The sequence below is a fragment of the Microdochium trichocladiopsis genome, assembly GCF_020744255.1.
Source record: "Microdochium trichocladiopsis strain MPI-CAGE-CH-0230 chromosome Unknown B0I36scaffold_6, whole genome shotgun sequence".
Taxonomy (NCBI): domain Eukaryota; kingdom Fungi; phylum Ascomycota; class Sordariomycetes; order Xylariales; family Microdochiaceae; genus Microdochium; species Microdochium trichocladiopsis.
This window is the reverse complement of record NW_025763549.1, coordinates 2103724-2130637: the sequence shown is the minus strand read 5'-3', so window position 1 is coordinate 2130637 and position 26914 is coordinate 2103724. Positions and strand designations below refer to the sequence as shown.

Sequence of the window (26914 nt, the reverse complement as noted above, 5' to 3'; positions counted from 1 at the left end):
GAGTCAAGCGATAAGGGGCGGGAAGGTCTTGGCATCAGCTATGAGTGCCGATCTTCAGAGTGCCCCTTCGACTGGCGTCTGGCATTGTTCTGGGGTCTGTGTCCAGAGGCAAGGTCCTGGGGACATCCACTGCAGATTCCACATGACTGATGAACCCCTGAAGTGAGTGGGCATGTGCTGCTGGTCGGCGCCCCCGGCACAACTGACTGGTGGGAGGGATCGTCATGTTCGAGGTGCCATCACAAAGCCCACGGCGGCTCGCTCAATCTTCTCCATGTCTTCTCCTGTGTATGCAGCGTATCCTGCGACAGCTTGAGTGCCACTTGTGGCTCGATACACTCATCTTTCTACCTTTTTTCTCTGGACACTAGCTAGTCCTGTCACTCCTTTGATCGGTGCTGAAGCATCTGCTGAAGTCCGGGGCCAAAATGTTCAATTCACGGGCGCATTCGCCAAAAGCAGAGGACGCAGAAGCCTTGCTGCCGTCCTCTGCTTCTAGGTCAAGCTCGCCCGTCTTGGCTGCTCAGCTCCCCAGACCAGCACTCAACCCGGCCAGAACATTCAGGCGTTTCCTTTCCTTCCTCAAGCCAAGCTTCCTCCACCGGGTGGAGCACAGCGACATCTCAGAGAAGACCTCCCGCCCGCCATCCCGCACAGAGTATCTGGATGGTGTCCGCGGTGTCGCTTCGCTGATTGTCTTCAACCTGCACTGGATCCACGTCGTCTACCCTTCCGTCAACTCGGGATGGGGTTACAAGCACCATGAGCTTTGGCTCTTGCCCTTTGTCCGACTCTTCTATTCCGGCGCTGCCATGGTGTCCATCTTCTTCATCGTCTCGGGCTTTGTGCTGTCGCATCGCTTCATCCAGCGCATGCACCGAGGCGAAGACATCTTCAACGGCCTCACGTCTCTCATCTTCCGGCGCTTTATCCGGCTCTTTCTTCCCGCATTTGCGTCTAGCTTCATGGCGTATGTCTGCGCTAGCGTCGGGGTCTTGAGCGTGCCGGACAAGAACGGAGGCAAGCCTTTCCATCACGGCATCCCCGCCTTTGTGGACTATCTAGACCTCGAGTCAAACCCGTGGGACTGGGAGCTCGCCATGTCGGGCTGGTACAATCCCCAGCTGTGGTCCATCTCTGTCGAGTTCCGAGGCTCAATGGTTGTCTTTCTCATGATAGCCGGCCTGGCCAAGACGCGAACATCGGTGCGCCTGCTGGTGGAGAACCTTGTCATGGTACACGCCTTTGGCCACAAGAGATGGGACGTCGCCTTGTTCATCGCCGGCATGATTGTCGCCGAGCTCGAGGTCCTGACGTACAAGTCTCAGCAGGGGCCTCGCAGACGGTGGGTGACCGTCCTGCTCGTCGCCACGCTCCTGCTCGGCGTCTTCCTGACGGGTTATCCGAGAGAGAACAACACGAAGACGCCTGGATACATGTGGTCCAAGTACGTGTGGCCATTCACGGCGTACAGGCGTCGGTTCTGGCTGGGCATCGGCTCGATCCTCGTCGTTGGGCCCATGGCATTCCTGCCCAGCATCCAGGCTTTCTTCCTCACACGGCCCGTGCGATACTTGGGCCGCATAAGCTTCGCGCTGTACCTGGTGCATGGCCTGGGCAACAAGACGATAGGAAAGGCGCTGCTGCATGCCGGCTGGGGGATTTTCGGGTCAGAAGGCTACTGGCAGTACGCTGCTGGCTTTGTCATGGCGTCGGTCATCTACTACCCGATCGTCATCTGGGCGTCAGACGTCTTCTGGCGTGCTGTCGACGTGCCGTCCACGGATTTTGCCAGATGGGTTGAGAAGAAGTCGGCGGCGCGGTAAGAGGCAAGGTGGAATCAGTCAGTGCCGTGTTGTCTTTTGTAGAAGAATTCTCATGTCTGTAGAGCGATGAAAACACAATACGACATTACAATAATTCAAGAGCTACATGCCGTGCCAGTTGCTGACGTCACACGATAATTAGGATAAGGCGAGTGATTCCTTGCGTAAAAGGTTTCTCGACTATAGCCAGATCTCCCCAATGGCGACTAGGCTCCCAACTCGCGATTTAATGGCCTATGCTGCAATGGGCTACGGTCTGTGCGTGAAGAGAGATGCAGCTGAATAGTCTTGGTAGGAATGCTGGGTATGGACTACGTCAGGTCACATGACGTCGTGTCACTTTGGCGGTGCACTTGCATCATCAATGGCACCTCGCCACCACAGCATTCTCTGGCGACTCTCAAGCAGCACGACATTGAACCACGACATCTCGCGCCTGACAGCTCTGTCCAAACATTTTGCCAGTGGGTGCGAGAACCACCAGGCGGCACAACGGAATTGGCACCAGGATCGCAGCCCCGCCATACTCCGTATAAGCGTACCTTATAGCCTCGAGTTGTCCCATCAATGCAATCACTGCATCACAACCACAGCACCACCACCACATCAAGTGCAACGATGGCACCATCATCACGGCAGTCATCTGGACGCCGCGCCGCCAGTGGCTCCAGCTATCAACGCCGTGGACCACAGACGTTTAAGCGGCGACGCGCAGTCCCCAAGCCCGCGAGACGGACACCGGCAGCAGCATCAACCAAGAAGCAAACGCCGCAAGCATCATCCCAGCAATCATCATCAGGCAGCGACCCGTCAGACAAACGGCCAAAGAGATTCCGCTCAGAGCCTACACAGAGCTTCATCCCCATCTACGAACGCGCCCTGTCGCAGCGCTTCTTCGTGCTCTCCCGCACGCGGGCAGGCACACCCAGCTGTCCCGAGGAGGTCGTCGAGATCACGGGCTCCACGGGCAACGTCTACAATGTTCACATCCGCCAGGTGCCGTTCTGCACGTGTCCGCACTCGATGCAGGGCAACCAGTGCAAGCACATTCTCTATGTACGTTGTTCTTGTACCCATCCATCCTCTCCCGCAGCAGGGCGAACTGCACTATGTCAGTAACCCCACCGCAAGGCTGGCCCCCGCATGAGACATTGTCTGTGCTCCAAAGACAGCCATCCGTCATACACTACATCACGCCGGGGGCCTTTCGAAAGCCCTATTTGAACTTCAGAGGTGAAATTGGGGATGTCGGGCCCTGATGGCACAATCTCCAAGAATTGGTGATTCAAACCAAGCCGCCAGACTGCTGACATCACTCGTCTTAGGTCATGGCCAGAGTTCTCAGAGCACGCTTCGAGCTCGTCTACCAGCTCGGCCTACTCAAGGAGGAACTTCGCGAGATCATTGAGAATGCACCGCCCATCGAGGTTGGCGGCGGCAGCGACAGCAGCGACGACAGCACCGCCGCAGCCCACGATCAGAACCGCAAGGCGATAGAGGGCGACTGCCCGATCTGCTTCTCGGCGCTGGTGGAGGACGAGGCCAGCGGCAGCGGCAAGGACGATGCCGAGATAGTCTACTGCCGGGCGCAGTGCGGCCAGAACCTGCACAGGGTGTGCTTCGAGATCTGGGCGCGGACGAAGCGGAGCAGCGCCGGGGAGCAGGTCACGTGTCCCATGTGTCGCACACCGTGGCAAGGGGACGACCGGATCGTCTCGAGTATCAAGGAATCCGGTGTCCTCACTGAGGAGGGCTATCTGAACGTGGCGGACCAGTTGGGCATAAACCCACACAGAGGTCAGTCTTATTAAAGCCTGTCTGGCGGTTCTCGTCCAATGCTGACTTCGCAGTATTAGACACAAGCACATACTATTCCCGATTCCGCCTAGGATACGGACGCCGGTGATGCTAGGCAGCATCAACTGTGCCGGGGAAAGCTTTTGAACGGGTTCGCTTGGGGTATAAACAAGTCACGGCCATTTCGGTCTGCTCTCCGAGTGTCTTTTTCACGAAGAAATATGAGTTAAGTTTATGGTAGAGAGTCAGTTGAGATGGTCAGAGGCCGTATTGCCTGTACCCAGCACATTTTCGAACTCTCAATCGGTGCCACACGGTCACAATCAGGACATTATCTGACGCAGTATCACCGTTTCACAGCGATTGATTCGCACATAGCGTAGCTCTGGAAAGAAGCAAGTCCAGAGATCTGCCGAGCAAGCAGAGCCAATAAGAAATCTTAGAATCACTTTTCACCTTGCAATTGTGGACTCATGAATGTTCAAGCCTTCTTAATAAGACTAATGTCTATCATTTCTATATCGTCTAGAGCCGCCAGAACCAAAGCTCCAAGCTCACACATGATTTTGTCGTCACCAGCGTCATCATCATACCCGCCAAGACCTTTTAAAAGGACTTGACCTCGCCATCCTTGAGCTTGCCAGCCTCGACGAGCCTCTTGGCCTCGCCGCTCCAGACCGCCTTGATCTCGTCCGAGACCTTGAGGCCGTTGAGCTTGCCAGCAAGGTCGGCGACCTCGTCGGGGTCGATCTTGCCCGTGATGAGCTCGACGTCGTTGAGGACGGCGTCGATCTGGGTGGCCGAGGCGTCGCCCGAGGCAAAGTAGTTTGCGTCCTTGACGGAGCCACGCAGGACACGCTTGTTCTTCTTGACGGCGTTCTTGGCGGCCTCCTTGGCCTTCTTGCCGGCCTCGCGGTCCGCCTTGGCCTTCTCCTCTGCGTCCTTGGCCGCCTTCTCCTCGGCCTCCTTCTTCAGCCGGGCCTCCTCCTTGGCGGCCTTCTCGGCGGCCTCGCGCTCGTTCTTCTTCTTGTTCTTGGCGGCGTTGGCCTCCTGGCGGAAGCGCTTGATGCGCTCGTCGCCGGCGGACGCGTCGTCGAGCAGCTTGCGCAGGCGGGCGTTGTCCTCGGCCTTGCGCTTGCTGCGGGCGTTGGTGTTCTTGCGCTCCATGTGGCGCTTCTGGCTGCGGTTCTCGTTGTCGTCGGGGACGTCCTCGTCAAGGTACTCGAACGAGCGCCACGAGTCAAAGTTGTACCAGAAGTTGTAGAAGTTGTCGACCTCCTCCTTGGTCGAGTTGTCGTCGCCGAACTGCGGGACGGGCTGGATCTTGGAGAAGCGCGACTCGGACTTGAAGACGCGGCCCCAGAGCTTGTTGTAGTTTTTGGCGGCCTCCTTCTTGGACGGGGGCTCGACGTTGGCCTTCTCGTCGACAGAGTCGTACTGCCGGCGGCGCGTGGGGTCGAGGAGCACCTCGGTAGCCTTTTGGATGCACTTGAAGAACTGGTCGTCCTCGGTGCCGCCGACGGCGGCGCGCTTGTCGGGGTGGTGCTTCAGCACCTTCTTGCGGTGGGCGCGCTTGATCTGCTCCTCGGTGGCCTTCCAGCGGTACTTGGAGAGGCCGAGGACCTGGTAGTGGTCTTGTGTCTATAGAGCGAGGGTTGTTAGCACCATTTCCTATCATCATTTCGAGCTTTGGAATCCCTCTGGAAGAAGAGTGGGCGTACCTTCCAGTCCTTGGCCTGGAGCTGGAGGAGCATGGGGTCCTCAGCCTCGGACTCGTCGCTCTCGTCATCCTTCTCGATCTTCTTGGCGCTCTCCTGCGCCTGGATGCGGTCGTCCTCGGAGAACGTGCGCTTGTGACGGGCACGGCGGGCATGGGCGAGGAAGTGCGGGCCGACGGGCTCGATGGTGCGCTGGGACGAGGCGGTGATGGAGCCGATGGCCTTGAAGTCCTTCTCGGCAGACCAGCCCTCAGGGAGGGCCGGCAGGGGCCTGGAGACGGTGGTAGCGACAGACATCGTTGTGGATGAGCGATTGTCTCTCTCTGGTTTTTCGAGTGATGGTCTTGCTCGGCTCTTCAAAGAGGAGGACAAAGATGCACCCAGTTCCAACGTGGGGCAAGGCACTTTGGCAATATTTTTTTTCGGGCCTGGGCTGGGCTGTCAGAGTGGGCTGTTGCATAACTCGTCTCTAGTCTTGCACAAGCCCGTCTTGTGCATACCTAGACCCCTGCCGCTGCACAACTTTTGGCTCTCGAACTCCAACGGCCGATCAATCAGATCGCAAAGTCGCTGCTCCGACATGCCGATTTGATTTCTTGACCATTCTTGACTCGAGTGACAAACGACACGGGCAGTCTCACCGACGTAGCACCACGAGAATCGATAGCCAAGCTTCACAAGTACCATCTGTTTCCAGCCACAAGAACCACACAGGCCATGGCCCTCTCCGCCTACCGCAACCTCTGGCGCTCCGCCAACGTCGCCTTTCGAGGTACGTAGATGCTCTCCCGAACTCAAGTACCATAGGGGCCTTGAGATGCTCTGCGCACCAAGCTGACCAGCGAAACCACCGAGCACAGGCGACCAGAGAATGCTCACCGCAGCCCGATCCTCGATCCGCGCCGGCTTCTTGACCAACGCACACCTCGAGCCCTCGAGTCCCGAGTACGCGCCCGCCCTGCAGCACGCCAACGAGGTCGCCACGATACTGCGCCAGAATGTTGTGCAGGGGAAGCAGATAGACAGCGACGGGGACCGGTATAGTGCGTTCTTCCCCCGCCTTCCCTTCCTATCGGTCTCTCCCACGTGAAGTTCATATGGAGCGCGCTCGAAGCTTTGCATGACGTTGCTAACATCCGAGGGCTTGTGCTTGTCGCAGAACTCAACATCCACGCCGAGACGGAGCGCGGCGACAACGAGTCCATCAAGTTCGCCGGCAAGAAGATGGCACGGGCGGGCGATCCGCAGCCCGCCACACAGAAATGCTGCAGCCAGTAAAGTGACATCGACACGGCAGACGCGAAGACGCGGAGGAGTCGAGAGGGGCCATGGTGGCGATCGCATGAATGGAAATATACGACATCTTATGTACGACAGGAACAGATACAAGGCGGGCATACGCGGTGGAATGGCGGTGCGAATGCATTGTACTATATAACGAAAACCTTACGATACCCGTATTTGTAACAACAGCAAGACAAAAGCCTAGACTTTGCACAAATAAATGAAGTATGATCACAAAAGGCGAGAGATGGTGTGCTACGATGGAGAGTAGTGAGCCACAGACGATGTAGAGCCCGCAAATATATCTCTTTTAGAATGTAAGGAGCATCATGTCCTCCGAGAAAACCAGATGAACGCCGTGTAACAATGCTTCGCCCGTAAAAACCCCCCCACTCGTCCTGTTAATCGCCCGCAAGACTGGCGTAGTTGACATCGCTAGCACCAGGCGGCGCAGCGACGGCTGCCATCTGCTCAAACTCTGCTTCTTGCTGTTGCTGCTGTGGTTGGCCGCCGCCTTCTTGGCCGCCGCCCTGCCTCTGCCCGCCTTCCAGCGCCTTCCTTTGCCTAGGGTTTCCAAATGCCGAACGGCCATCCCGCAGCATCTCGCCTCTCTCCTCGCGGTTCATCGTGCCCACAGCCTTGGGCACCGACCACCGCACTCTCAATGGGCAGCCAGCGATGACTGCTTTCCCCTTGCAAGCGTCGGCAGCCTTCTCCGCGGCTTCTCTGGTCTCGTAGTTGACAAACGCGCAGTGGGACATGTGGCTGCAGATGAGCGACTTGATCTTGCCGTGCTCCTTGAAGAAGTCGCGAATCTTGTACTCGGGCAGGTCGTCCTCGACACCCGTGACGAACAGGCTCATGATGGTCTTGTCCGCAGGCGGAATGTAGTCCTTTGGCCCGGGGGGCAATTGCGACGCCGCTGGGAACGGACGACCGCCGCGACCGCCTCCTCGCCCTCCTCTACCTCCGTGGCCACCACGGCCGCCTGCAGCCGCAGCAGCTCTCGAGTCGCGTGTCCGTATCGGTCCAGGTCCGCCATAGCCACTCCCCGTGGCGACGTCTCCGCCCGTGGCTGACCCAGACGCCCCCGCGGACGCGCTGCTCCCGTCTTCTATCGTGCGACCCTTGCGGAAGTAGGGCTTGCTGTTGGCGAGTCTCCGGAGCAGCTCGCGCGCCTTGTCGTCCGTCTTCTCGTACTCCTCGGTGCCGAGGCCGTCCTCGATGGCCTTCTCGTTGTTCTGCGCAAAGTACTCGCGGTTGATCTCTGAGCTGGGGCCCGGCGCGACCATCTTGAGGGCGGCGTCGCGGATGGTGATGGGCAGGCCGAAGGAGAGGTCGAGCATGCAGCACTGGCAGCAGTTCTTGAGGCGGGCGCAGGTCAGGCAGATGTTTGTGCGCTTCTTGCGGCCGTGGGCGCGGTCGGCGGACCAGCTGAAGATGGTGAACGGCCGGGTGCAGATCTTGCACTCGGCGCCGTAGTCCTCCTTGAGCATCTTGACGTAGGGGTTGTCGGGCAGGCACGTCTCACAGACGGAGGGGAAGTCGGTCGACTCCCAGCCGGACCGGTTAAGGTCCTGCTTAATCTGGGGAGGCATGATGGGCCCGTGTGTGCGTGTGCGCCGCGTCGACAAGGCGTCGCAGCCGATCACGTCTCTTTATGTACGCGCAGATGCGACTGCGGTGGGTGAAGGCGCAAGTGGATCGCAAGATTGTGAGACGCAAAGAGTCCCTGTGGGGACAGCCGCTCTCAAAGTTATGTCGACGCGCGCAGTGCAGGGTGATGGAGCGCCAGGGTGATTTTCTGGAAGGCGACAGATGCTGGGTGGCGCAAGCCGCGCTTTATCGGCTTATCAAGCAGGTTCTGTGGCACAGTCAGAGCACGAACGTCATTTGTGGCTGAAGGATAGGCTGCTTGCTTAGATAATCACACCCAGCCAAGTAGGGACTGGGTGCTCCATATCCCGCCTAGAGCCGGTCCGAGACACCCAAGAATTTTGGGGATGCTGATTGGCCGACCACTACGAACATACCTGAGAGCTCTGAGAGCATTGAAGATAATATCCCAACAAACACCGCTCAGCGTATTGCGAGGGCAAGAACGACACCTCGCGAATCAGCGGCGATAGCTCTGCCATCCCAGTGTGTGACATCGGAGGTTTCAGGCTGGCTCTGGCTGGCCTTACTGTTATTTGGCGATAGTGGTTCCAGAACTTTCACTTCTCCCTTTTGACTTGAGCACTAGCACTGACTGATGGGCTCATCAGCAGAGATCCAAGCCCTCATTGAACCGGTCGCCAGCCTGTTTCCATGTAGATGATTGTGAAGTGTAGTGTGCGGCGAATCAAGTCAGCTCCACTCCTGTCTTCGCTCGACCCTTTATTACCTATGCCCGACCCCGTTCAGCCTTTTGCCGAAAAGGGACATGGGAACGATGCTTCCAAAATACTATAGTGAAGTCTGACCGCTCTGAGTTCTGGATGTTTATGCCGTTGCTGACATCTCGAGCTCGAGGAGGAAGTCCTTCGAAATATAACTGGCCACTTTGCGACTAGGCAAGGTGATACTTTCACGCCCTTATCTCTTTCCATCCTGAGCTATACTAATACCCATCTCCTCTCGGCTCTGCTGTAGTGATTCTCCCGCAGAAAACACAATTGATTGCAAGCGCAACTGAGCATAGCTTCTTAACTCTGGCCTCACATGCATGTCGAACTGCAGCAATCTTCCATCAACGAAGCGCGCAGCAGGCCCAGAGGAGTGGGGCATGGCCACCTTGAGGCAGCAATCCCCCGTCCCGTCACTTTCAGAATGCGGGGGCAGCTCCTTAGAGTTTAGCACTAAATGAGTCAAACTGGGGTCCCGCTCGGCAGTGACTCCTCTCGTGCTTGGTATTATATGCCTGTAATCGTGAATCTTCTTTCTCGGACTTTCTGGCGACCTGAGGTTACGGACTTTGGCCATAGCCTCAGAAGCAACGACTTGCAGGCCCTGCGGCACCACCATCTGACTGTGTTACCTCTCCCAACTGATTTAACACAATTCACGCGTCCCTCCACATGCAACAGCCATCATGGCGACCCAATCAACAACATCTGCGGCACACCTCGCCTCCCTCCACGTCCCAGGCAAGCCTCTCGTCTTGCCTAATATCTGGGACACTTCCTCTCTCGAGGCAATCACGTCCATCAATGACTCCTCCTCCTCCTCTTCAGCTTCCTCTCCGGGTTCTTCATCGAGTGGCCCCCTCAAGGCCGTAGCAACTGCATCCTATGCAATCGCCACCTCCCTGGGGATCCAGGACGCAGAGCTCACCTTTGACCAGAACCTGGCCCGGATCAAGCAGCTCGCGCCCCTCGTGCACGCCGCGGGCCTCCCGCTCTCCGCAGACCTGCAGGACGGCTACGGCGCCCGCATCGGCGAGACCGTCGCGGCTGCCGTGAAGGCCGGCGCCGTGGGTGCGAACATCGAGGACGTGGTGCTCGCGAGCAGTGACGCAGAGAAGGTCGGACAACAACACAAGGAGGGCGAGTTTTACGGGGTCGAGGAGCAAGCGGCTCGAATCCGCACTGCTATCGAGGCTGCAGAAGAGGCCGGGTGTCCCGGGTTCGTCGTCAATGCGCGGTGCGATGCGTTCTTCATGCAGGCCACCACGGGAAAGAGCGACGAGGAGGTGATGCAGGACGCGCTGGCCCGGGGAAAGGCATACCTTGGTGCTGGCGCCACGACGGTGTTCTACTGGGGCGGGTCGGGGAGAGGTTTGAGGACACAGGAAGTCGAGATGCTGACGAGGGAACTTGGCGGCCGGGTGGCGGTCAAGCTGGGTGCCAAGGGCGGGCTGAGTGTGCGGGAGCTCGCGGAAATTGGGGTCGCCAGGATCAGTGTTGGGCCGAGCCTGAGCTTCTTGAAGCCCGAGGAGGTAAAGGGGGTTGCGATGAGGATTCTGGGTGGTGGTGCATTGGTCGAGTAGACCTGAAAAACAGGTATCAGGGATGAGAAGTTGAGAACTGCTACTTTGTTCAGACCTCCCTTGCTGCGCCGTCGCTTCCAATGCTCTTGTTATGAATATTTGACATCAGGTGCTCAGGCGGTGGTATTGTGAATTAGGAACGCCTGCTACGAGGATGAGGGTACTAAATTTGTACAAAAGTGTGATACTGTCTTCCAGCTGACAGCACTCAGGAAATTGCCAAGAGAGGTCTCCTTGCTTTAGCATTCGAGGCTCACTTGGTCAGATGCTCAGGTCAGGTCAATAACCTCCGGAACAGGTTTCGCAGATGTGGTTGAGCCTCCAGCCATGCCGTCAGAGGCAACGTCATCATCCGTTGCGCCGTCAGATTGTTTAATCCGCTTCTGTTGGACACCATCATGTAGCTTGCCGTGCGCCGAGCTTGACGGCGTTACGTCCTCTTCCAGGCCGCGCTTAACTGGCGAGGAAGCACGTACAGCCATGTTCGCTTTCTCAATGGCACTTTCCAGCTCAGACTGGAGCTTTGGATACTCAACTCGCAGATGTTGGTCATTGTCAGGCCGACGACCTCTGAGGTAGGGCGAGCTGAACTCTTTGAGTCTTCTGTTTTCGATCGCTTGTGCCGCAAGCGCCGCCCTCATCGCCTCACCGTGGTTGCTGATGTGTCGCGTAATGAACTCTCTGCTGGCCTGGTTGGGCGCTCGGGCAAGGTAGTCGAGCAGCATGCATCGCCAGGATGAGTACTCTACAAACTTGTTGAAGGCGGGGTTGTCATTCTGATTCGGCTCGTGCTTGTATGGTTTGTCATCCAGCAGTGAGCGGATTGTGACCAGGACTGTTGAGGGTTTGTGGGTGTCAGCTGATGGGAAGTCCTATAACAGGATCTAGCACGATACAGTGTCATTACAGAGTCGAAGGAAGAAATCGGGAAGCCTACTGGTGTGACACGTCATGCCATACGCCCATGGCTCACCCGGCCAAGTGCCCAGTATGCTAAGGCAGACCTTGCCTTCGACATAGAGGTTGGGATGGATTCTGTGGCCGGTGTGCTGAATGAATTTGACAACAGGCGGAACCTGGATTATTGCTGGTCAATACAACACATCGCTAATTGTGCCGCATCCGGCATGGGCTAGAGGCAGCTAGCTTCAGGGCAGGATCAAAACGTACAAGTGGGTATCGGGCCGGGATCTCGAACCGGAGCAGAGCCAGCTTGTGCTGGTACGGCGTGTCGGCTGGTCCCACGACGTAGGCGTCGAAGTGGAGGAGGTTCTCATCGTTGAAATGGACAAAGTAGTCATCATTGGGCTTCTCAAGCTCCAGGCGCTCCTTGGCAATGCGCCTGGCCGCGAGTGTGGTCATGGCGAGAGATGTGCGCAGCCGTAAAGCCCGGGCCCCTTGATGCGAGAGACGAGAGTCAGTGAACGCTCTTGGTGGTGAGTGCGGGGTGGCAGACTCAGGGGTGGGGGTGGGCAAAAGTCTGCAAGCAGTGAATCTATCCAATATAAAGTACGAATGTGTGAAATGACGTAGCAGGCGATGAGATCCAGGTGGAAACGTCGTTTGAAGCAGAAACATGGAAGTGAGCGATGAGCATGGCACGTGCTGAGTGTTTGCTTTTGTGGCAGGGCCCTAAGGAGGAAGCTCACAGCCTCAGGCTCCACTTTGCGATGTTGCTGCCTTGTCAAGTTGACAGGCTGCTGAACAGCGCCACAGCGCATACCTGTCTCAGCCATTAGGAAGCCAAGTCTTTGTTTGCCATGAAGCAATATGGTGGGTACTTTATCGTGGTTCTCATAGCCCGTCAAATTCCACGTCTGGACGTGTCGTGTAATCGCTCGCCTATATTGGCCAGTTGCTTGAGCAAGTATACGTGAAGCCAAGACGACAATGTCCAAGAAACACCCTAAATGGCTTGCATGCTGAGGGTAGCATATCCGCATCAGTTTCTACAGAACGAGTTCCGTCCACGACTTGCGGAACCATAAAGGATGACTATCAGCTTTACCTTGGCCCTATACATTCGCTCGATGCCGAGGTCCGCACGATAACACCAGCATCTTTGCTTGTGTTGCCATCGTGAAGCGACCTCATGATGATCGTTACTTCTGACATCCTCGCTCGGGTGCTGGGTTCGTCAGTCGGCGATGACCAGTTGGAGCATATTGTAAGGCTGTTTTGCTCCACTGTTGGCCATGGGCCAGGCACTTGCCAATATGGTAAGTGCGCCAAAGTACAATCCGGGAGTATCAGAAAGGACTAGCAGCAGGCAGCCATCACAGAGAATCGGACATTGGGATGCCAGCATTTAACACCTGTAGCGGAATAACTGACAAGAGCAGGCCAGGTTATCAGTGGGATGGTTTAGAGTTATTTGAGACTGAAGCAATTTTATCTGCATTGAACCTCTTCGTGATTCATGATCTGTAGGATACACTTAGCTCCAACGCTATCTGTTTCTTTTCCTTCTTTATCAACGGGGAGACGATGGAACAAGCGAGCCATTTGCTGCAGAGTGCAAGATTCGTATGTTCTCTGCGCGGCAGCTCCATTGATTCAACAGCGTTTCATATGCGCCTTATGCATGTGCGCACAAGCATTTGCCGAAGACTAATCGGAAGTCCAGAATATCAACTCTATATCAAAGACTAGCGTTGGCTCTTCGGGTTCTAAAACACGTAAAATATCCTCTCGGCCATAGCTTTGGTTCTTGAGTCTCTATTAATGGGCGAAATGCCTCCCGCAGAAGAAATCATGGCTTTCGTAGGAGCCAATAACTGACATGCTTATGCAAAGCATGCCACGAGACACTGCTTGTCGAGTCCGCATAATTAATTGGTATTGAGTCACCGTTCGTAATCCTGCTTCGACTGCTAATTGATATAATGATCTGGGCTAGCAAGTCTGTCCGATTGCCCGCCAGGATAGACTGTTCAATAACAAAGAAAGATGAAAGAACGCTCTAGATGAAAGAGCGATCCATCAATTCAACGCAGGGCACCAAGCGGAACTTCACTCGGAAACTGGCTGAAATTTCAGCGAACTTTCCAGATCTCACAAATTTGATAAGATGCTCAGGCGACCTTGTATCGAGCTGGATGATTGGGATCTCACGACGATGCGGTCTACCAGAATTAAGATCCATTGATTTGCCGCTTCGAGCAGGCTGGTCTAGGGACGGGGCCACGGTGCATGAAGCACGTTTGCCTGCAGCAGACCCGGCGTGACCTCACTGTGATACTGTGCTGTCATCGTGGTAGATCGTGACTTGCGATGTAGTCTGTTTCCTCTGAACATTATCATAATACCTGAAATACGCGACATCCTGCTCGTCATGTGGCATGGAAGACCAGAAACCACGGAATATGTGGTATGGAAAGGCCAGAAACCACAGAACATGTGGTTTTGATTTCAGGGCATCTGTATGCCAAGGTACTAAGAACGTACCCGGAGATGGAGAAAGCCCACGTCTCTTATGGTGAGCACTAGACGCTAGCGCGCGCGGCGTAGGCGGGGGGAAAGCAGCATGGACGATGGGGGGTGGTGGGCATTCCCGAGACATGGAAGCGGCCCGCTGGGTTGGCTGCGCGCGGGGAGAAACAGAAATGGAAGGGCAGGGTCCGGTCCGCCACCTCGCTGGCGCTGTGCAGCAGCATTGAAGGCCAGTTGTTGAAAAGCGCAGGTGTGCATCAGATGAACACAACTAAAAGGGAGGCCTCGGACGGAATTGGATTCTGATTTTGTCCACGACTGCAAGCCACCGAGATGTTGGCCACCGAGAAGTTGGCGATCGAAAAGTGTGATCGCAAAGCATTAGTCATCGAGAAGTTAGGGAAAACCCCATCATGGCCAGGATGCAAAAGTCCAAAGGGTGGCCACCCATCGGGCATCGGGCATCGGGCGCTGGGTACTTTGCTTTTGCTACCGACAGGCGCCGTCATCGAGATGCCCCTGGATCTGCGGAGGAAGGAGCGGGCGTGGCATTGGCTCCGGGAGCGGATCCTCCTCACCAAGCAATGCAACTTGCAATCTGAACGAATCACCTCGTGAGCTCACGCAAGTCCGTACCAGCTCGGGTCCTAGTTTGCCGGCTGTGAGGACCAATGACACTGGCAGACCACGGTCGTCCTCCAGTCGCTGACGAACCATGGGCTACTGCATGTCGGTTTCCATGGCTGTCAGTATGTCATCGGCAGACTGCAGATTTCAAGACGCCTCGTGGGCGACAGATCAACGGCTGGATCAGGGAAGGCGGATGTGAAGTGTGTGTGGTGTGCCGATGTGAATTGTTCGCTCCCCTGACCATCCCCTGATTCCTCATGCCAGGCAGCGGGAACAGCTACCCGCACCTCCCCACATGGGACAAGTGCTGCCTTCCCGGGAGCTTGGTCGGCGCGGGCCTCTGTCCCCCACGCGCGAAACCTTGTGCAGTCGGGAAAGTACCTTGGCCAATCCGCACATAGCCCGGGTCGAAAGACCATTCCCGACATGGTGGAGGGGCGGAGCTTTTCCATGGGCAATGACCACAAAAGAGCGAGTCAGGAGAACGCCTTAAAGCAGGTTTGCCGCATAGGCGAGATCATGTGACAACATGAGGGCCGAGGCAGTTTGGAAATACTTGGGACAGCCCAGTACGATTTCTGGATACTGTCTTCATCTTGGTGGTGATGGTGATGGTGGTGATGGGGGTGAGTTACGTGCTATGGCGGCTTGGCCCTATCTCTGTCACGCTTCATCTTGGCCCAGCGGAGACCACAGCGGTTGCACAAGTCGCGTTTCCCGCTGGGTCCTTCTCTCCATTCCGGGCTAGACTTGGCGTGGCAGTTGGCGCAGCCACGGAACGTGTGCCTTGCTGTCCTGAGGCGCTTGCGATGTGTCGCCAGGTCCTCGAGCGTCTGCAACTCCGCCTGGAGCGCCGTGTTCTCTGCCTGTAGGCGGTGGAGCTCGAGCGGCACGGTGCCACACGACTCGATCGACAAGGCGGCCATTATGTCGTCATGGTCACTTTCGCTGTCAGGGACTGCCGCGATGGTCTTCGGGCCCGCGGATGAGCCCTGTGGAGGCGGAGACACAAACATGTCCCCTGCCGAGGATGTCAGTCCAAGACCTCGCCGCGAAAGCTGGTGCCATTTCGTCACCATACTCAGTGAATGAGCAAACAGGTGTGAACAACACTCACTCTTATCAGGAAGTATCCTGGTGACTCTACACTGCAGGAGGACGGTATAGAATTTGCCAGCCGGTGTCGACCGGTCGGGATATAGGGTAATGTCGGCGCACACGTCGTAGTCGTCGGCTGTTGTGAGTCTGCAAGTGGCAGACATCACGATGCCCTGTGTCGCTCCTGCGAGCATGCGCAGGAACAAGTCACTCTCGGACTGGTCCATCCTATCCTGGAAACACGATGCGTCAAACCTAGCCCCAGAAAAAACGAGAACTGCAGGCACGGCAGAGAGCACAGACAGGACGAGTCCAGAGGTCGAGATCCGCAGCCAAAGGTCCCGGTCGCCAAACCCGCCATTACAGGTTACTAGTTCTCTAGACAGGCTTGTTGACTCTTCAATACAGCCACCGAGTACGACCAAACGTCGCGAGCCATGATGCCAAATCTTGCCAGAGCAGGCGAACCAGGCGTGACTGCTGTCTGCCCTCCTTAGCCGGAACAGCAGCTTCTCGTAATCCACGGACGACATCGCTGATATTTTGCGCATCACCAGCCGCCCGTCTGTGGCGTGGCAGAAGTCCTCAATGTAACTTCCGACAAGCTCGGCGTGCCTGCGCCCAAGGGTCTTGCAAGATGACAGCGTGGCAAAGTGGATGAAACCGCGCAAGGAGAGCACGAACACCAGCCCATCAACCTCGTTGAGAAGTATTCTGTGTAGATCCGCTGGAACCGCCCAATCGTGACTGTTCGGGCTCGGCTCGTCCGGTATCGCAGATTGTGGTTCCATGGCCCATGGAGGGTTCTCGAGCCATGGCCTCGCTTGCGATGCCTGGGGACTGCTGACTTCACTGCCAATGGTCGGTGTGCCATAGCCAGTCCAAGGCGAGTGTTGTGAATACTGGTTCGCTCGTGGCTGCGGGCGAGGCTGACCGGGTGGTGAGCCTATTTGTTTCGTGCTTGTATCGCTCAGCCCAGTGCTGACCCTGTGCTGAAGAAGGGAACTTGCCGCACCCGAGCTGATCTCGAAATTTTCAAATTCGGCGTTGGTAATGTCGACCGAGAACCCGAAAATGAGCCTGGTGCCAGACAATCCGGCCAAGACGGGCACAATCGTGATGGAGTTGATGAAGAATTCCCCGTTCTTTCTGAAGTTCGATACGACGTGCTGGCATACGCTGGCAGATTCAATCTTGGCCTTGAGTTCCTGGATGGAAGCCCTGTTGATATGATCCCTCGTGGAAGAGCCGGGCGGTGACTGTAGGAAGCGACAGTTCCTGCCAATAATCTCGTGACGGCGGTAGCCAGTCATATCTTCGAAGGCGTCAGAGGCGAATACGACAGGCAGATCGGGCTGGTTCGCATCGGCGGCGACGAAAGCGGCTGACGGCTCGAGTGCCGGTGCCACTAGTTGGAGTGTCCATCGGGCTAGATTGAGGGCGGCTGTGATGTCGAAGGGAGAGAAGTCGAAGAAGGCCGGCGGCGTCGTGTCAACAGAGAGACTAGCTTCCAACAGTATCTTTCAGTCAGGATGGTAGTTGCGACGGGCTTCCAAGACGAGCAAAATGGCTCAACTTCCAACTCACCCGACCCATTGAGCTGGCTCTGGGTGGAAATGCTCTGCTGTTGAGCGACTACTTGCTGCAGAATGGAAGGACGATTTTCGACCGCGGGTGTCATCGATCGTGGGTCGCAAGAGTCCTGCTGTGTGGCTTGTCTAGAGTCCAGGCCACGGCCTTGCCAGGGCCGGGGCGCGTCCTCGACAGAACTAGCCGCTGGCGACGCCATGTGCGCGCGGTGGGGAGCGACTGAAGCACAGAAACACCCGTGAACGGCTATAGCTTGGCATGGCTATCGCGACATCAGAGCAGGCTCCAAACAGACGACGGCAGCAACAACGCCAAGGCGACTGTACTCGGGAACACTAACCGACAACAATCGAGCAGTTAGAAAACAACACAGACGAAAGTTGAATTCGCCATGGTGGCGTGCCCTCCCGTCGATCTCAGGGCGCCGCGCGGTCTCGGAATATGCCGTTAGAGGACCCCAGGGCCAAGGGTTGGTGCTCTTGAAGAGTCTGCTGGGCGCCCATGACCGGAACACAGCGACAAACCAGATACGCCAGACGCTGTAACCTTGCCCTTGGCCAGTACCTGCCCCTCGCGTCGGGCTCGTCAAGGTCGTCAGGGTCCAACTAGTTGTTGGCGACACCCACCGTTTGTCCAAAGCCTAGGCCTTCCCACTGCTCCACGTCGGTGCGGTCCGCCCACCTGCCGCCCGCATGGCGACAACACGATCCGCGACGTCCATCTCGATCGCGCTCCCGGCGGGTGCCCTCTCCAGCCATGTCCTGTCCAAGACTGTCTGGTCTGCACCGCGCGAACGAGCCAGCGGGCCAGGCACTCCCAGACGCCGTGCCCGAGGGTCGTGGCTGTTCTGGCTCGCAGCTGCTGCCCATGGTGTTCTTTCCTCCACCTTTATTCTCTCCTTCCTCATTCTCGCCGTACACGACAACCATGACGGCCAGATCCAATCCCGGCGACACGTGCGCTCACCCGGACCCGGTTCTGTGAGCTCCAAGCCCGTCCTCGAATACCATCCTTGATCGTCCAAGACCGGTACTCTCCGAGTAGCGCCTTTCTCAAAGCACAGTCCTCCCTTGGCTCGAACGCTGTTGGACTGTAGGACGTCTCAAATTCATTACCTGCCGCCCACGGCCTGCTCCGCCCAATATGGGCTCCCGCAGCCCGCGCAGGCTCGAGCTCCTCCGCGAAAGAGAAGTCGCGCGGCTTGTGCCACATGTGTCAGTATGCTTCCCCTCCACGACCCTGATCCTTGCGTTGCGGTCTCGCCAAATCGCCTGCCTCACACCGCCGACCTGTTGGCTGATAGTGAAGAGGCAATTCCAGGCTCGACAATACTCGTCCACCGCCGACCAGATCCGCAACTGCAACAGATACCGCTATTCTAACAGCCCCGGCCCCGTCCGCCCACGACCCGGTGCTGACAGCCCTCGCACAGCTTGGTGTCATCAGGCTAGATGCACGTCGATGTCTCGTGTCAGTCTTCGACCGAAGGCGCCAACTGGTCATTGCCACAGCCACCAAAAGCTCGTCTCTGCTTGACAACACGAAGTCGCATGGCCAGACTTCGGGAGGTACCACGGCTATCCCCCGCAGCCTGGGTGTTTGCGAGCATGTGCTCTTCGCAGAAGCTTCAGACCAAGGCCGAGACGATCTCCCGGTCTCACTTGTGCCAGACCTTTCACAGGATCCGAGATTTTGCAATTGCCCCCACGTTATCCATTCGCCAACAAACCGCTTCTATGCTGGAGTTCCTCTCGTCACTCTAGATGGGATTAGGTACGGAGTCCTGTGCGTCATGGACGACAGACCACGATCTGTCCTAAGCGACGAACAACTACTCTTCTTCCAAGAGTTGTCGCGGACTGTCAGCCGCCACCTAGAGTCTCGTCGGCTAACCACAGCCTGCACGAGAGGAGAGCGCAGTAAGTTTTTCACCTGTGACGACTTTGAAGTGCGTTCCTACGCGCACTCTTCATTCTCTGCAAATGTGCATAGACGCATCTCGGGGTGAAGCATGGCGATGCTGACTGCTTGTCTACAGTGGTCCACGGACTCGGCAGCTTCTTTGAAGACAAGATCGCAATTGCGCCACGACAATCTGATTCGACAGTCGGCGCATCCGATAAATCCCACGCGCAATGCTGTTCCGACGCGCAAGATGAACGGGCTGGATGTTATACTGAAATTAGCATCGACTGCCCCTCAGCCATTCCGCACAGGAGGTCAGAGCCAGTTCCCCTGCAATCACCGCCATCGGCGCACGCTCCAGTTTCAACGGGACTTGGAGCCAATATGGCACATACACCATATGGCATTGATCCGACCGTTTCCAACACTCCCTCAGCGAGCTCGGCCTCGACCAGAACAATCCGCACACTATCGTCCCTCCAAGATCCCATCTCTCGCGATTCCAAGGCCATCTTCGGCCGGGCCGCGAGCATCATCCGAGAATCTGCGGAACTAGAGGGTGTGGTTTTTCTCGATGCTTGCATCTCGTCGTTTGGTGGTCTCGTGCTCGATGAAGATGGGGCCTGTCACAGTCCCAGCCTCGAACGACAGGGAGATGCCCTCGCAGAGTCATGGGGCGAACATGGCAAAAGGAGCCCGAAGACCTGCCATATTCTGGGCTATTCCACAATTGCACATACTAGCACCAACCAGGACTGCGCGTCGGTCAACATCACGATGTCTGAAAAGGCTCTTCAGTCGCTACTCAAGCGGTATCCTTCTGGCAAAGTGTTCATCTTTGACGAGGATGGCTTTAGTCTTGATGACATGGACGATGAGGATGCTCAAGGCGATATCGCCAACAACCGTGACGAGGATTTGGCGTCACAACTTCCCTTCACGCCAGGGACCAGTACCCTCTCATTCGACACGCTACCTAACCTGTCTTCCCAGAAGCGTGATTCGGAATTCATCGCCTCAGTCTTCCCGGGCGCTCGCAGCGTGTGCCTTGTCCCGCTGTGGGACGCACGCAAAGAGAAGTGGTTTGCCGGCTCGTTCATGTGGACTAGCAACCCAGCTCGTTGTCTCACGTTGGGTGGCGAAATGAGTTACCTCCGGGCCTTTGCGACAACCATCATGGCCGAGGTCGATCGGCTCTATACTTGCGTCTCGGAACGTGCAAAGAGTGATCTCCTCGGCTCGCTAAGCCATGAACTCCGATCCCCGCTACACGGAATTGTAACCGCTATCGAGCTTCTCCAGGATACTGAGCTGAATGCCTTCCAAGGAGGGTTATTGCAGACTATGGACTATTGCGGCCATACCTTGCTGGACGTGATCGATCATCTTCTGGACTACTCCAAGATTAATACACTTGTCAAGTCGAACCATGGTGCCGCTTCACATACCTCCACAGAAGGCAGTAGTCGAGATACGCTTGATCTGTTTCACACCCTCGAATCCTTTTCACCAGCTATAGAACTTGATGTCTTGGTTGAAGAAACGGTGGAGAGTGTCCTCTCTGGGCTGCAGTCTCACGGTGCTATTGAGTCCTCCATGGGGCCGAACAGGTACTCGAGCGCTCCTCGCAGATACAGTCCGCACAGATCTAACTCTGTAGGATCTTCCGAGTCGACTTTGACATGGGCGTCAGAGTCGCTCACGGAAAGTGTAGGCCCTTCCGCGGTCTCTGTCTTCGTGGAATGCGATCCACAAGCCGCTTGGCAGTGCCAAGTTGAAGCAGGCGCCGTTCGCCGTCTCATCATGAATCTTCTGGGCAACGCTCTCAAGTTCACTGACAACGGATTTGTCAAGGTGAGCATCTGGCAAGAACAACGACAAAGAAGCAATCAAGCCTATGCAAATCATCTGCTGCTCAATGTCACGGACTCTGGCAAAGGCATCCATCCGGAATTCCTGCGCCACCAGGCATTCCGGCCGTTCTCTCAGGAAGATTCACTATCCCAGGGCACAGGGCTGGGACTCAGTCTGGTGAAGGAGATTGTTCGGGCCCTGCATGGGTCACTTCACATGGAAAGCCAAGTCCACCAAGGCACTTCTGTTACTGTCGCGATCCCGCTTACGGGCTTCACACCCCTAGCCCGTTCACTTACGCCTTTTGAGAAACATGTCGTGGCACTGAAGGGGCTTCGGGTGTCCCTGCTTGGCTTCAAGACCGAACCTGCAGCTCCCGGTATCGCCAGCGAGAAACCTCCGACGGAACTGGGCATAATCACTGCGATATGTCGTGACTGGCTTCATTTAGAGATCGTTCCGTCTGATGCTGGTGACCTTCGGCCCGATGCCATCTTGTGTACCGGCCTCGCTGCGAGATCATTCATGGTCAAGGCTAGGGAATCGTTGCCGCCCATCGTGGCTATCTGTAGTAGCGCTGTGGCAGCCCATGCCTGTTTTTTGCAGTTCAGTGAGGGCGATCAAACCGGGGTTCTCGAAGCCATTTCACATCCGTAAGTATAGGCGCCCTTCTAACCAATTGAGTATCTAAACTGACATCTTCCCAGCATTGGGTCACGCAAGCTTGCAAAAGCTCTGGTGATGGCTCTAGGCCGCTTCAACAACGCCAAGGGCTCTGAGCTAATACGCCCGCCGCCACCACTATCACCACCACCACCAGCAGCGAGCACGCGAGGCAAATCATGCCCAGGTACACTCTTGACCCCCGACACACTTGGAGCCAGCAATACTATCATCAGTCGACAGAACTTCACAGACCCTGTGCTCACAAGGCTAGGCAAATTCTTGCTGTCGACAGAAGATCATGTGCAAGAGGATTACATGCGCCGTAGCCGGAGTCCAGGCAATGAGTTATTGATAAATGGTCAGGCGCTGTCATCACAAGCGTCCCCAGGGGCACAGATCTTGTTAGTGGATGACAACAACATCAATCTACAGGTCAGTATTCCGTGTATCCCGTGACTCTCATTTACATGACAGCAAAACCCATCAGATTTGACTAACTTGGAGCATGGTCAGATCCTCGTGTCGTTTATGAAGAAGCTCGGCCATCGATACCAAACAGCCACCAACGGCCTCGAAGCACTCGAGGCGTACAGCACAGTCCCGTGCCCTTTCAGCCACGTCCTGATGGACATCTCCATGCCCGTCATGGATGGGTTAGAGTCGACGAGGCGTATTCGCCAGTTTGAAGCGACAACGCGCAGGGGGCCGTCCAAGATCATCGCATTGACGGGGCTAGCCTCTGTGGCTGTGCAGAAGGAAGCATATGCGAGCGGGGTGGACATGTACATGACGAAGCCGGTGCGCTTCAAGGAGTTGGCGCAATTGCTTCCCAAGTGACGATTCAAGGCAAAAAGTACAGCGTTGCAGTTTCCCCAGCGGATTAAGCGATCTTTTTGTTTGGTGTTACATATATACATTTTCCATGGCATGAATCATCTTCGTGCCGGGCGTTGCCTCCAAGTACATGAGCCGTGGCCGACCATCATGCGATATTGCTAATGATGTAAGGGGTGACATAAGTGGCAGCGATGTCAAATGAGTGCTAAGAGTCCGACAGCCATACGCTACGTACGTATGCAGCCGGTTTGCGATGTCCCTAGAAGATAAGTCGATCAAAATTTCTCAGTTTCGTTATAGGGGTACACACTGAGTTCAGCACATTCTTCCATTCACCGAGGGCTCGCCTTAACGGCCAGCAACAGGCCAGCAACAGCCCATGCCGCACAGGTCTAATTATAGCGACGGCAGTAGCCGCCGCAGCATGCACAGTTTGTTGCATTGAGGTGAGTCGATGTCAGTTTAAGATTTCCTCCCCAGCCGCTAACGGACCAACCTCCGGGAGACCAATGCACTTGTCCTGCAACGACCCCTCCCCCAGACGGCTCCCCGGCGCGCGTAGCTAAGCTTTCTTTGCGCCCCTCCCTTGGTTTTGCTCCTGAGTGCAGATCACATGATCCTTGCATATTTGTGTTTCTGGGTATGTCGATGACAATACTAGGGCTATGCACGACACGATGATTATTGGGTGAAAGTAACTTGGATCGTCGTATATATCTACATTCCAAACCCAGACTCCTCGTGACGAACTTTAGGGAAATGTCGGAATGGCAGAATGGTCGGGGCAGTGGTGGTTTGAGCCTTGGTGTGCCTCAACTGAATGCCCTGTCCGCACATTGTTTGCCTGGGGAGTGCGATTGCTGCCAAACCGCGAACTTGGTAACCTTGAGCCGACCAAGACTCCGCATATGCACGGGCGAATTTGTTGACATCCGCATCGGCCCGTGGCGTCGGGAAGTGAAAGCGTGGTGGTGCGGTGAGGTGAGGTGGTGTGATGCTGAGTGGGCTGATGGTCGTGCGGTGTCAATCGCGATGTCCTTCGCCAGCCAATTTGGGTGGGGAGGTACTTCTGTTGCGCCCCTTAGCACCGCATGACGTTTGGCCTCGAGGACCGACATCAACCGAAGACTGGAACCATCAGAGACGGACAGAATCATTCCCCACAGGGCGAGAGAGCGCAACTTGCTGTTTCTCAATTAGCACGTAGCCGGCAAGTCTGGTTTAAAACACCAGTCTGCTCCCTGGCGAAGTATACCACCGTCTTCAGCGGTACATACGACGGCAATTCGTTCACACAGACACAACAACCATCCAAAATGGCTGGCCACATGCCAATGCGACACATCAGTCGCAAAGAACTGTACACAGACATCGAGTCCCGGGTCCGCTACCTGCACAGCTTTCTCGACTTTGGTAGTGGTGCGTGTGTGCTCACCACCTACATCACAGCAAACATTGACACTTTGGCCGTGGCTGACTCTCTGTGAACCCGCAGACGACATCGAAGCCCTCATCTACGCCTCGAAATACGTCAAGATCCTCATCCCCGCCGTCGTCAACATCGTCTACAAGAAGCTCCTGCAGTACGACATCACCGCGAGGGCGTTCACCACCCGCTCCACGAGCTTCGAGGGCCCCATGGACGCCGTCCCGACCGAGGACAGCCCGCAGATGCTGCACCGCAAGGCCTTCCTGCGCGCCTACCTCAACAAGCTGTGCTCGGACCCCAGCAGGCTCGAGTACTGGAAGTACTGCAACAAGGTCGGCATGATGCACGTCGGGCTCGGTCGCGAGCACCCGCTGCACATCGAGTACATCCACCTCGGCGCCACCATGGCGCTGATCCACGAGGTCATGACCGAGGCCATCCTGTCCCATCCGCGGCTGAGCCTGCAGCGCAAGATCGCCATTGTAAAAGCACTGGGCAAGGTCATCTGGATTCAGAATGACTTTATGGCCAAGTGGCATGTCCGTGATGGCGACGAGTTTCAGCACCAGGCTGAAGAGGGAGACGGGTCCGTGGCGAACAAGGACCACCCAGCCGTCGAGCCCGAGGGCTATATGGATGGCAAGAAGATCCTTGAGGATGTCGAGGATGAGCAAGGAGGGGGTGGTGCGAGTTCGGCAGGGGCGAACACTGCAGCACACCACTCCTCCGGCCTGCCACGACCGACCAGTGGAGCGTGTCCGTTCAGTGGTATCTCTCGAGATATGCAGAGTCTCAAGGTCACCGAATCCCACGGAGAGCACAGTTTGGGAAAAGACAGCTCCGTGAATACAGCTACGCCTCGATCACCGCCTGCTGTGCTGCCTAGATTAGCATCACACGCGCCGGCGGCTGGAAGCCCGGTACATACAGGCACTGTTGAAGAACAGGCGTGATAGGAGCTGGCGAGAACGAGATCTTCTTGTATAATATAAGGCAGATGCAAAGAATTGGAGTGTTCTATGTCTGAAAGACAGCCTCTTAAATTCACACTTAGCGTAAAACGGTATAGAGTACACATACACATACCGTGGCTCACTGTTTACACCACCAGGAGCCTACACAATACGATCGCCGGAAACGTGGAACTTGCATCATGGAGATAAGCACAATTCCACACATTAAACAGCTCTAATCGCCACTAGATATCCAGATTCCATTCTCAGCAGCCACAACAGCCGCACTCGCTCAGCTCGGACGCTTCATCAAGAGAGAGGCGCAGTATCGTCATACGACCCCCAGAAAGCATCCCTCCCACCAATGATCTCGGCCTCGGACACCAGCTGCCTGAACTCCTGGTTCTCCGCATCGCTGAGCTGCAAATTACCCGCCGCGAAGTTCTGCTCGAGATACTTGACCCTCTTGGTCCCCGGGATCACAAAGATGTTGTCCGCCTGGGCCACGAGCCACGCCAGGCACAGCTGCGCCGAGGTGCAGCCCTTGCGCTCCGCCATGGCGGCGATCTTGTCGAGGCACTCGTCGTTCTTGGCCATGTTCTCCTTGCTGTAGCGCGCCATGTCGGCGCGCAGGTCGCCCTTCTCGAACGTCATGTTGCGGAACGCGCCCGTCAGGACGCCCCGCCCCAGGGGCGAGTACGCAAAGACCGAGATGCCCAGCTCCTTGCACGTGTCGAGCATGAACGTGCCCGCCTCGCCCTCGATGTCGCGCGTCCAGGGGTTGTACTCGACCTGCACGGCCGACAAGGGGTACACGGCGTGTGCGCGGCGGACTGTGGCAGAAGAGACCTCGGATATTCCGACGTATTTGACCTTGCCGGATCTGAACGAGGTTGCGGTAACATGTACATATTAGCTGAGTGTTCCTTCGTCTTACTTGGCAGTAGGTGGAAAAGACGGATAGATTACACCCGCGGAGGGGGGACAAAACCTACTCGACAAGAGCACGCATCGCCTCCATGGTCTTCTCAATCGGTACTGCAGGGTCGACGCGGTGCACATAGTACAAGTCGACGCTGTCGACGCCGAGCTTCTCCAGGCTCTTGGCGAACGCCTTGTGTACGTACTCGGGCGACGAGTTGGGTTTCATCTTCGAGAAGTCGCCATCGGCGGGGATCTCCATCCCAAACTTGGTGGCGAGGAAAATGTCCGCCCGCCTCTCGGGGTGCAGGCGGAACCATCTCCCAAGGAGCTCCTCGCTGTCACCGTAGAGGTCAGACGTGTCCCAGTTGCGGGCACCAATCTTCCACGCGTGGTCGAGCAAGGCAAGACGTTCGTCGTCGGGTCTGCAGATTGTTTACGTCCAAGAGTTAGAACGGCTGTGCGAATTGGTTGTCAAACAACGTCAAGACTCGGAGGAGACTCACGCAACCTGACCGTAGCCCACGCTGGCACCCATCATGCCGAGACCGATTACTGGAATTTCGGGCCCATCGCGGCCGAGCCTGCGTAGGACGGGTGTGGGTGAGAGTGTGGAGCTCATTGTGAAAATCAGTGTCCTTGGTGGAATCGAGGATGAGATTGGAGGATCAGTATAATTATAGTTGGCTTTCAGGTTCGTGTGGTTGAGAACTTGAGGGAGGGAGGGAGGGAGAGAGAGCACGCTAATTGCGAGGCAATCCCTTGGGCCTTTATAGTCCTTTCTTCATCCTTCCCGGCGCTTCGCACAACCTGCTTCTACCGCGGAGCGTCGGCACGGATCGCAGACGTCGCCAAGACAATCGAGACTACATCGCTGTGCTATTGTCTGGCGTGATCGGCGTTAGCACTGCGACCCCTGCATTGGTGGGCTGCGCTCCTCGCCTATCGCCGCTGGCTGTCAGCCTTTTTAACGCCGAGTGGCGCCAGCCGCAAAACCCGCAACC

At 56.4% G+C, this 26914-nt stretch overlaps 11 protein-coding genes across 11 annotated transcripts; 6 read left to right on the top strand and 5 right to left on the bottom strand.

The window, feature by feature from the left end:
- The first annotated feature begins 242 nt into the window (after positions 1–242).
- Positions 243–1910, top strand: B0I36DRAFT_325838 (acyltransferase family-domain-containing protein). The gene has a single exon (XM_046154277.1). It carries the CDS (start codon positions 429–431, stop codon positions 1824–1826), a length of 1398 nt encoding a protein of 465 aa, XP_046011759.1. The 5' UTR covers positions 243–428; the 3' UTR covers positions 1827–1910.
- Positions 1911–2444: 534 nt separating this feature from the next.
- On the top strand, positions 2445–4070 carry B0I36DRAFT_423095 (uncharacterized protein; the record flags this gene model as incomplete). Its single annotated transcript, XM_046162234.1, has 4 exons — positions 2445–2461; positions 2630–2882; positions 3152–3623; positions 3683–4070. 4 exons carry the CDS (start codon positions 2445–2447, stop codon positions 3730–3732), a joined length of 792 nt encoding a protein of 263 aa, XP_046011758.1. The 3' UTR covers positions 3733–4070.
- Positions 4071–4093: 23 nt separating this feature from the next.
- B0I36DRAFT_291178 (zuotin) lies at positions 4094–5725 on the bottom strand. The gene is made up of 2 exons (XM_046151725.1): positions 5345–5725; positions 4094–5264 (listed from the first exon to the last, which is right to left on the bottom strand). Exons 1-2 carry the CDS (start codon positions 5636–5638, stop codon positions 4230–4232), a joined length of 1329 nt encoding a protein of 442 aa, XP_046011757.1. The 5' UTR covers positions 5639–5725; the 3' UTR covers positions 4094–4229.
- A 164-nt stretch (positions 5726–5889) lies between these two features.
- Positions 5890–6875, top strand: B0I36DRAFT_133106 (mitochondrial zinc maintenance protein 1, mitochondrial). Its single transcript, XM_046148239.1, has 3 exons — positions 5890–6113; positions 6202–6384; positions 6501–6875. The coding sequence occupies exons 1-3, from the start codon at positions 6059–6061 to the stop codon at positions 6617–6619; spliced, it is 357 nt and encodes a 118-aa protein (XP_046011756.1). The 5' UTR covers positions 5890–6058; the 3' UTR covers positions 6620–6875.
- Position 6876: 1 nt separating this feature from the next.
- On the bottom strand, positions 6877–8389 carry B0I36DRAFT_133100 (uncharacterized protein). Its single transcript, XM_046148238.1, has one exon. It carries the CDS (start codon positions 8221–8223, stop codon positions 7027–7029), a length of 1197 nt encoding a protein of 398 aa, XP_046011755.1. The 5' UTR covers positions 8224–8389; the 3' UTR covers positions 6877–7026.
- Positions 8390–9698: 1309 nt separating this feature from the next.
- B0I36DRAFT_245461 (phosphoenolpyruvate phosphomutase-domain-containing protein) lies at positions 9699–10595 on the top strand (the record flags this gene model as incomplete). Its single annotated transcript, XM_046150157.1, has 2 exons — positions 9699–10103; positions 10131–10595. 2 exons carry the CDS (start codon positions 9699–9701, stop codon positions 10593–10595), a joined length of 870 nt encoding a protein of 289 aa, XP_046011754.1.
- A 269-nt stretch (positions 10596–10864) lies between these two features.
- B0I36DRAFT_364004 (ubiquitin-conjugating enzyme/RWD-like protein) lies at positions 10865–11957 on the bottom strand (the record flags this gene model as incomplete). The annotated part of the gene is made up of 3 exons (XM_046158889.1): positions 10865–11430; positions 11533–11671; positions 11766–11957. 3 exons carry the CDS (start codon positions 11955–11957, stop codon positions 10865–10867), a joined length of 897 nt encoding a protein of 298 aa, XP_046011753.1.
- A 3338-nt stretch (positions 11958–15295) lies between these two features.
- Positions 15296–18274, bottom strand: B0I36DRAFT_350339 (uncharacterized protein; the record flags this gene model as incomplete). Its single annotated transcript, XM_046156882.1, has 2 exons — positions 15296–17275; positions 17972–18274. 2 exons carry the CDS (start codon positions 18272–18274, stop codon positions 15296–15298), a joined length of 2283 nt encoding a protein of 760 aa, XP_046011752.1.
- A 470-nt stretch (positions 18275–18744) lies between these two features.
- Positions 18745–22607, top strand: B0I36DRAFT_245052 (uncharacterized protein; the record flags this gene model as incomplete). The annotated part of the gene is made up of 6 exons (XM_046150120.1): positions 18745–19264; positions 19384–19451; positions 19572–21757; positions 21812–21954; positions 22150–22202; positions 22284–22607. Coding segments are annotated over 6 exons (3294 nt in total), but the record flags the coding sequence as incomplete, so codon positions are not given.
- Positions 22608–23709: 1102 nt separating this feature from the next.
- Positions 23710–25241, top strand: B0I36DRAFT_325819 (Protoglobin-domain-containing protein). The gene is made up of 2 exons (XM_046154276.1): positions 23710–24026; positions 24103–25241. Exons 1-2 carry the CDS (start codon positions 23924–23926, stop codon positions 24987–24989), a joined length of 990 nt encoding a protein of 329 aa, XP_046011750.1. The 5' UTR covers positions 23710–23923; the 3' UTR covers positions 24990–25241.
- B0I36DRAFT_325817 (aldo/keto reductase) lies at positions 25242–26627 on the bottom strand. Its single transcript, XM_046154275.1, has 3 exons — positions 26417–26627; positions 25985–26335; positions 25242–25872 (listed from the first exon to the last, which is right to left on the bottom strand). Exons 1-3 carry the CDS (start codon positions 26530–26532, stop codon positions 25299–25301), a joined length of 1041 nt encoding a protein of 346 aa, XP_046011749.1. The 5' UTR covers positions 26533–26627; the 3' UTR covers positions 25242–25298.
- Positions 26628–26914: the final 287 nt, after the last annotated feature.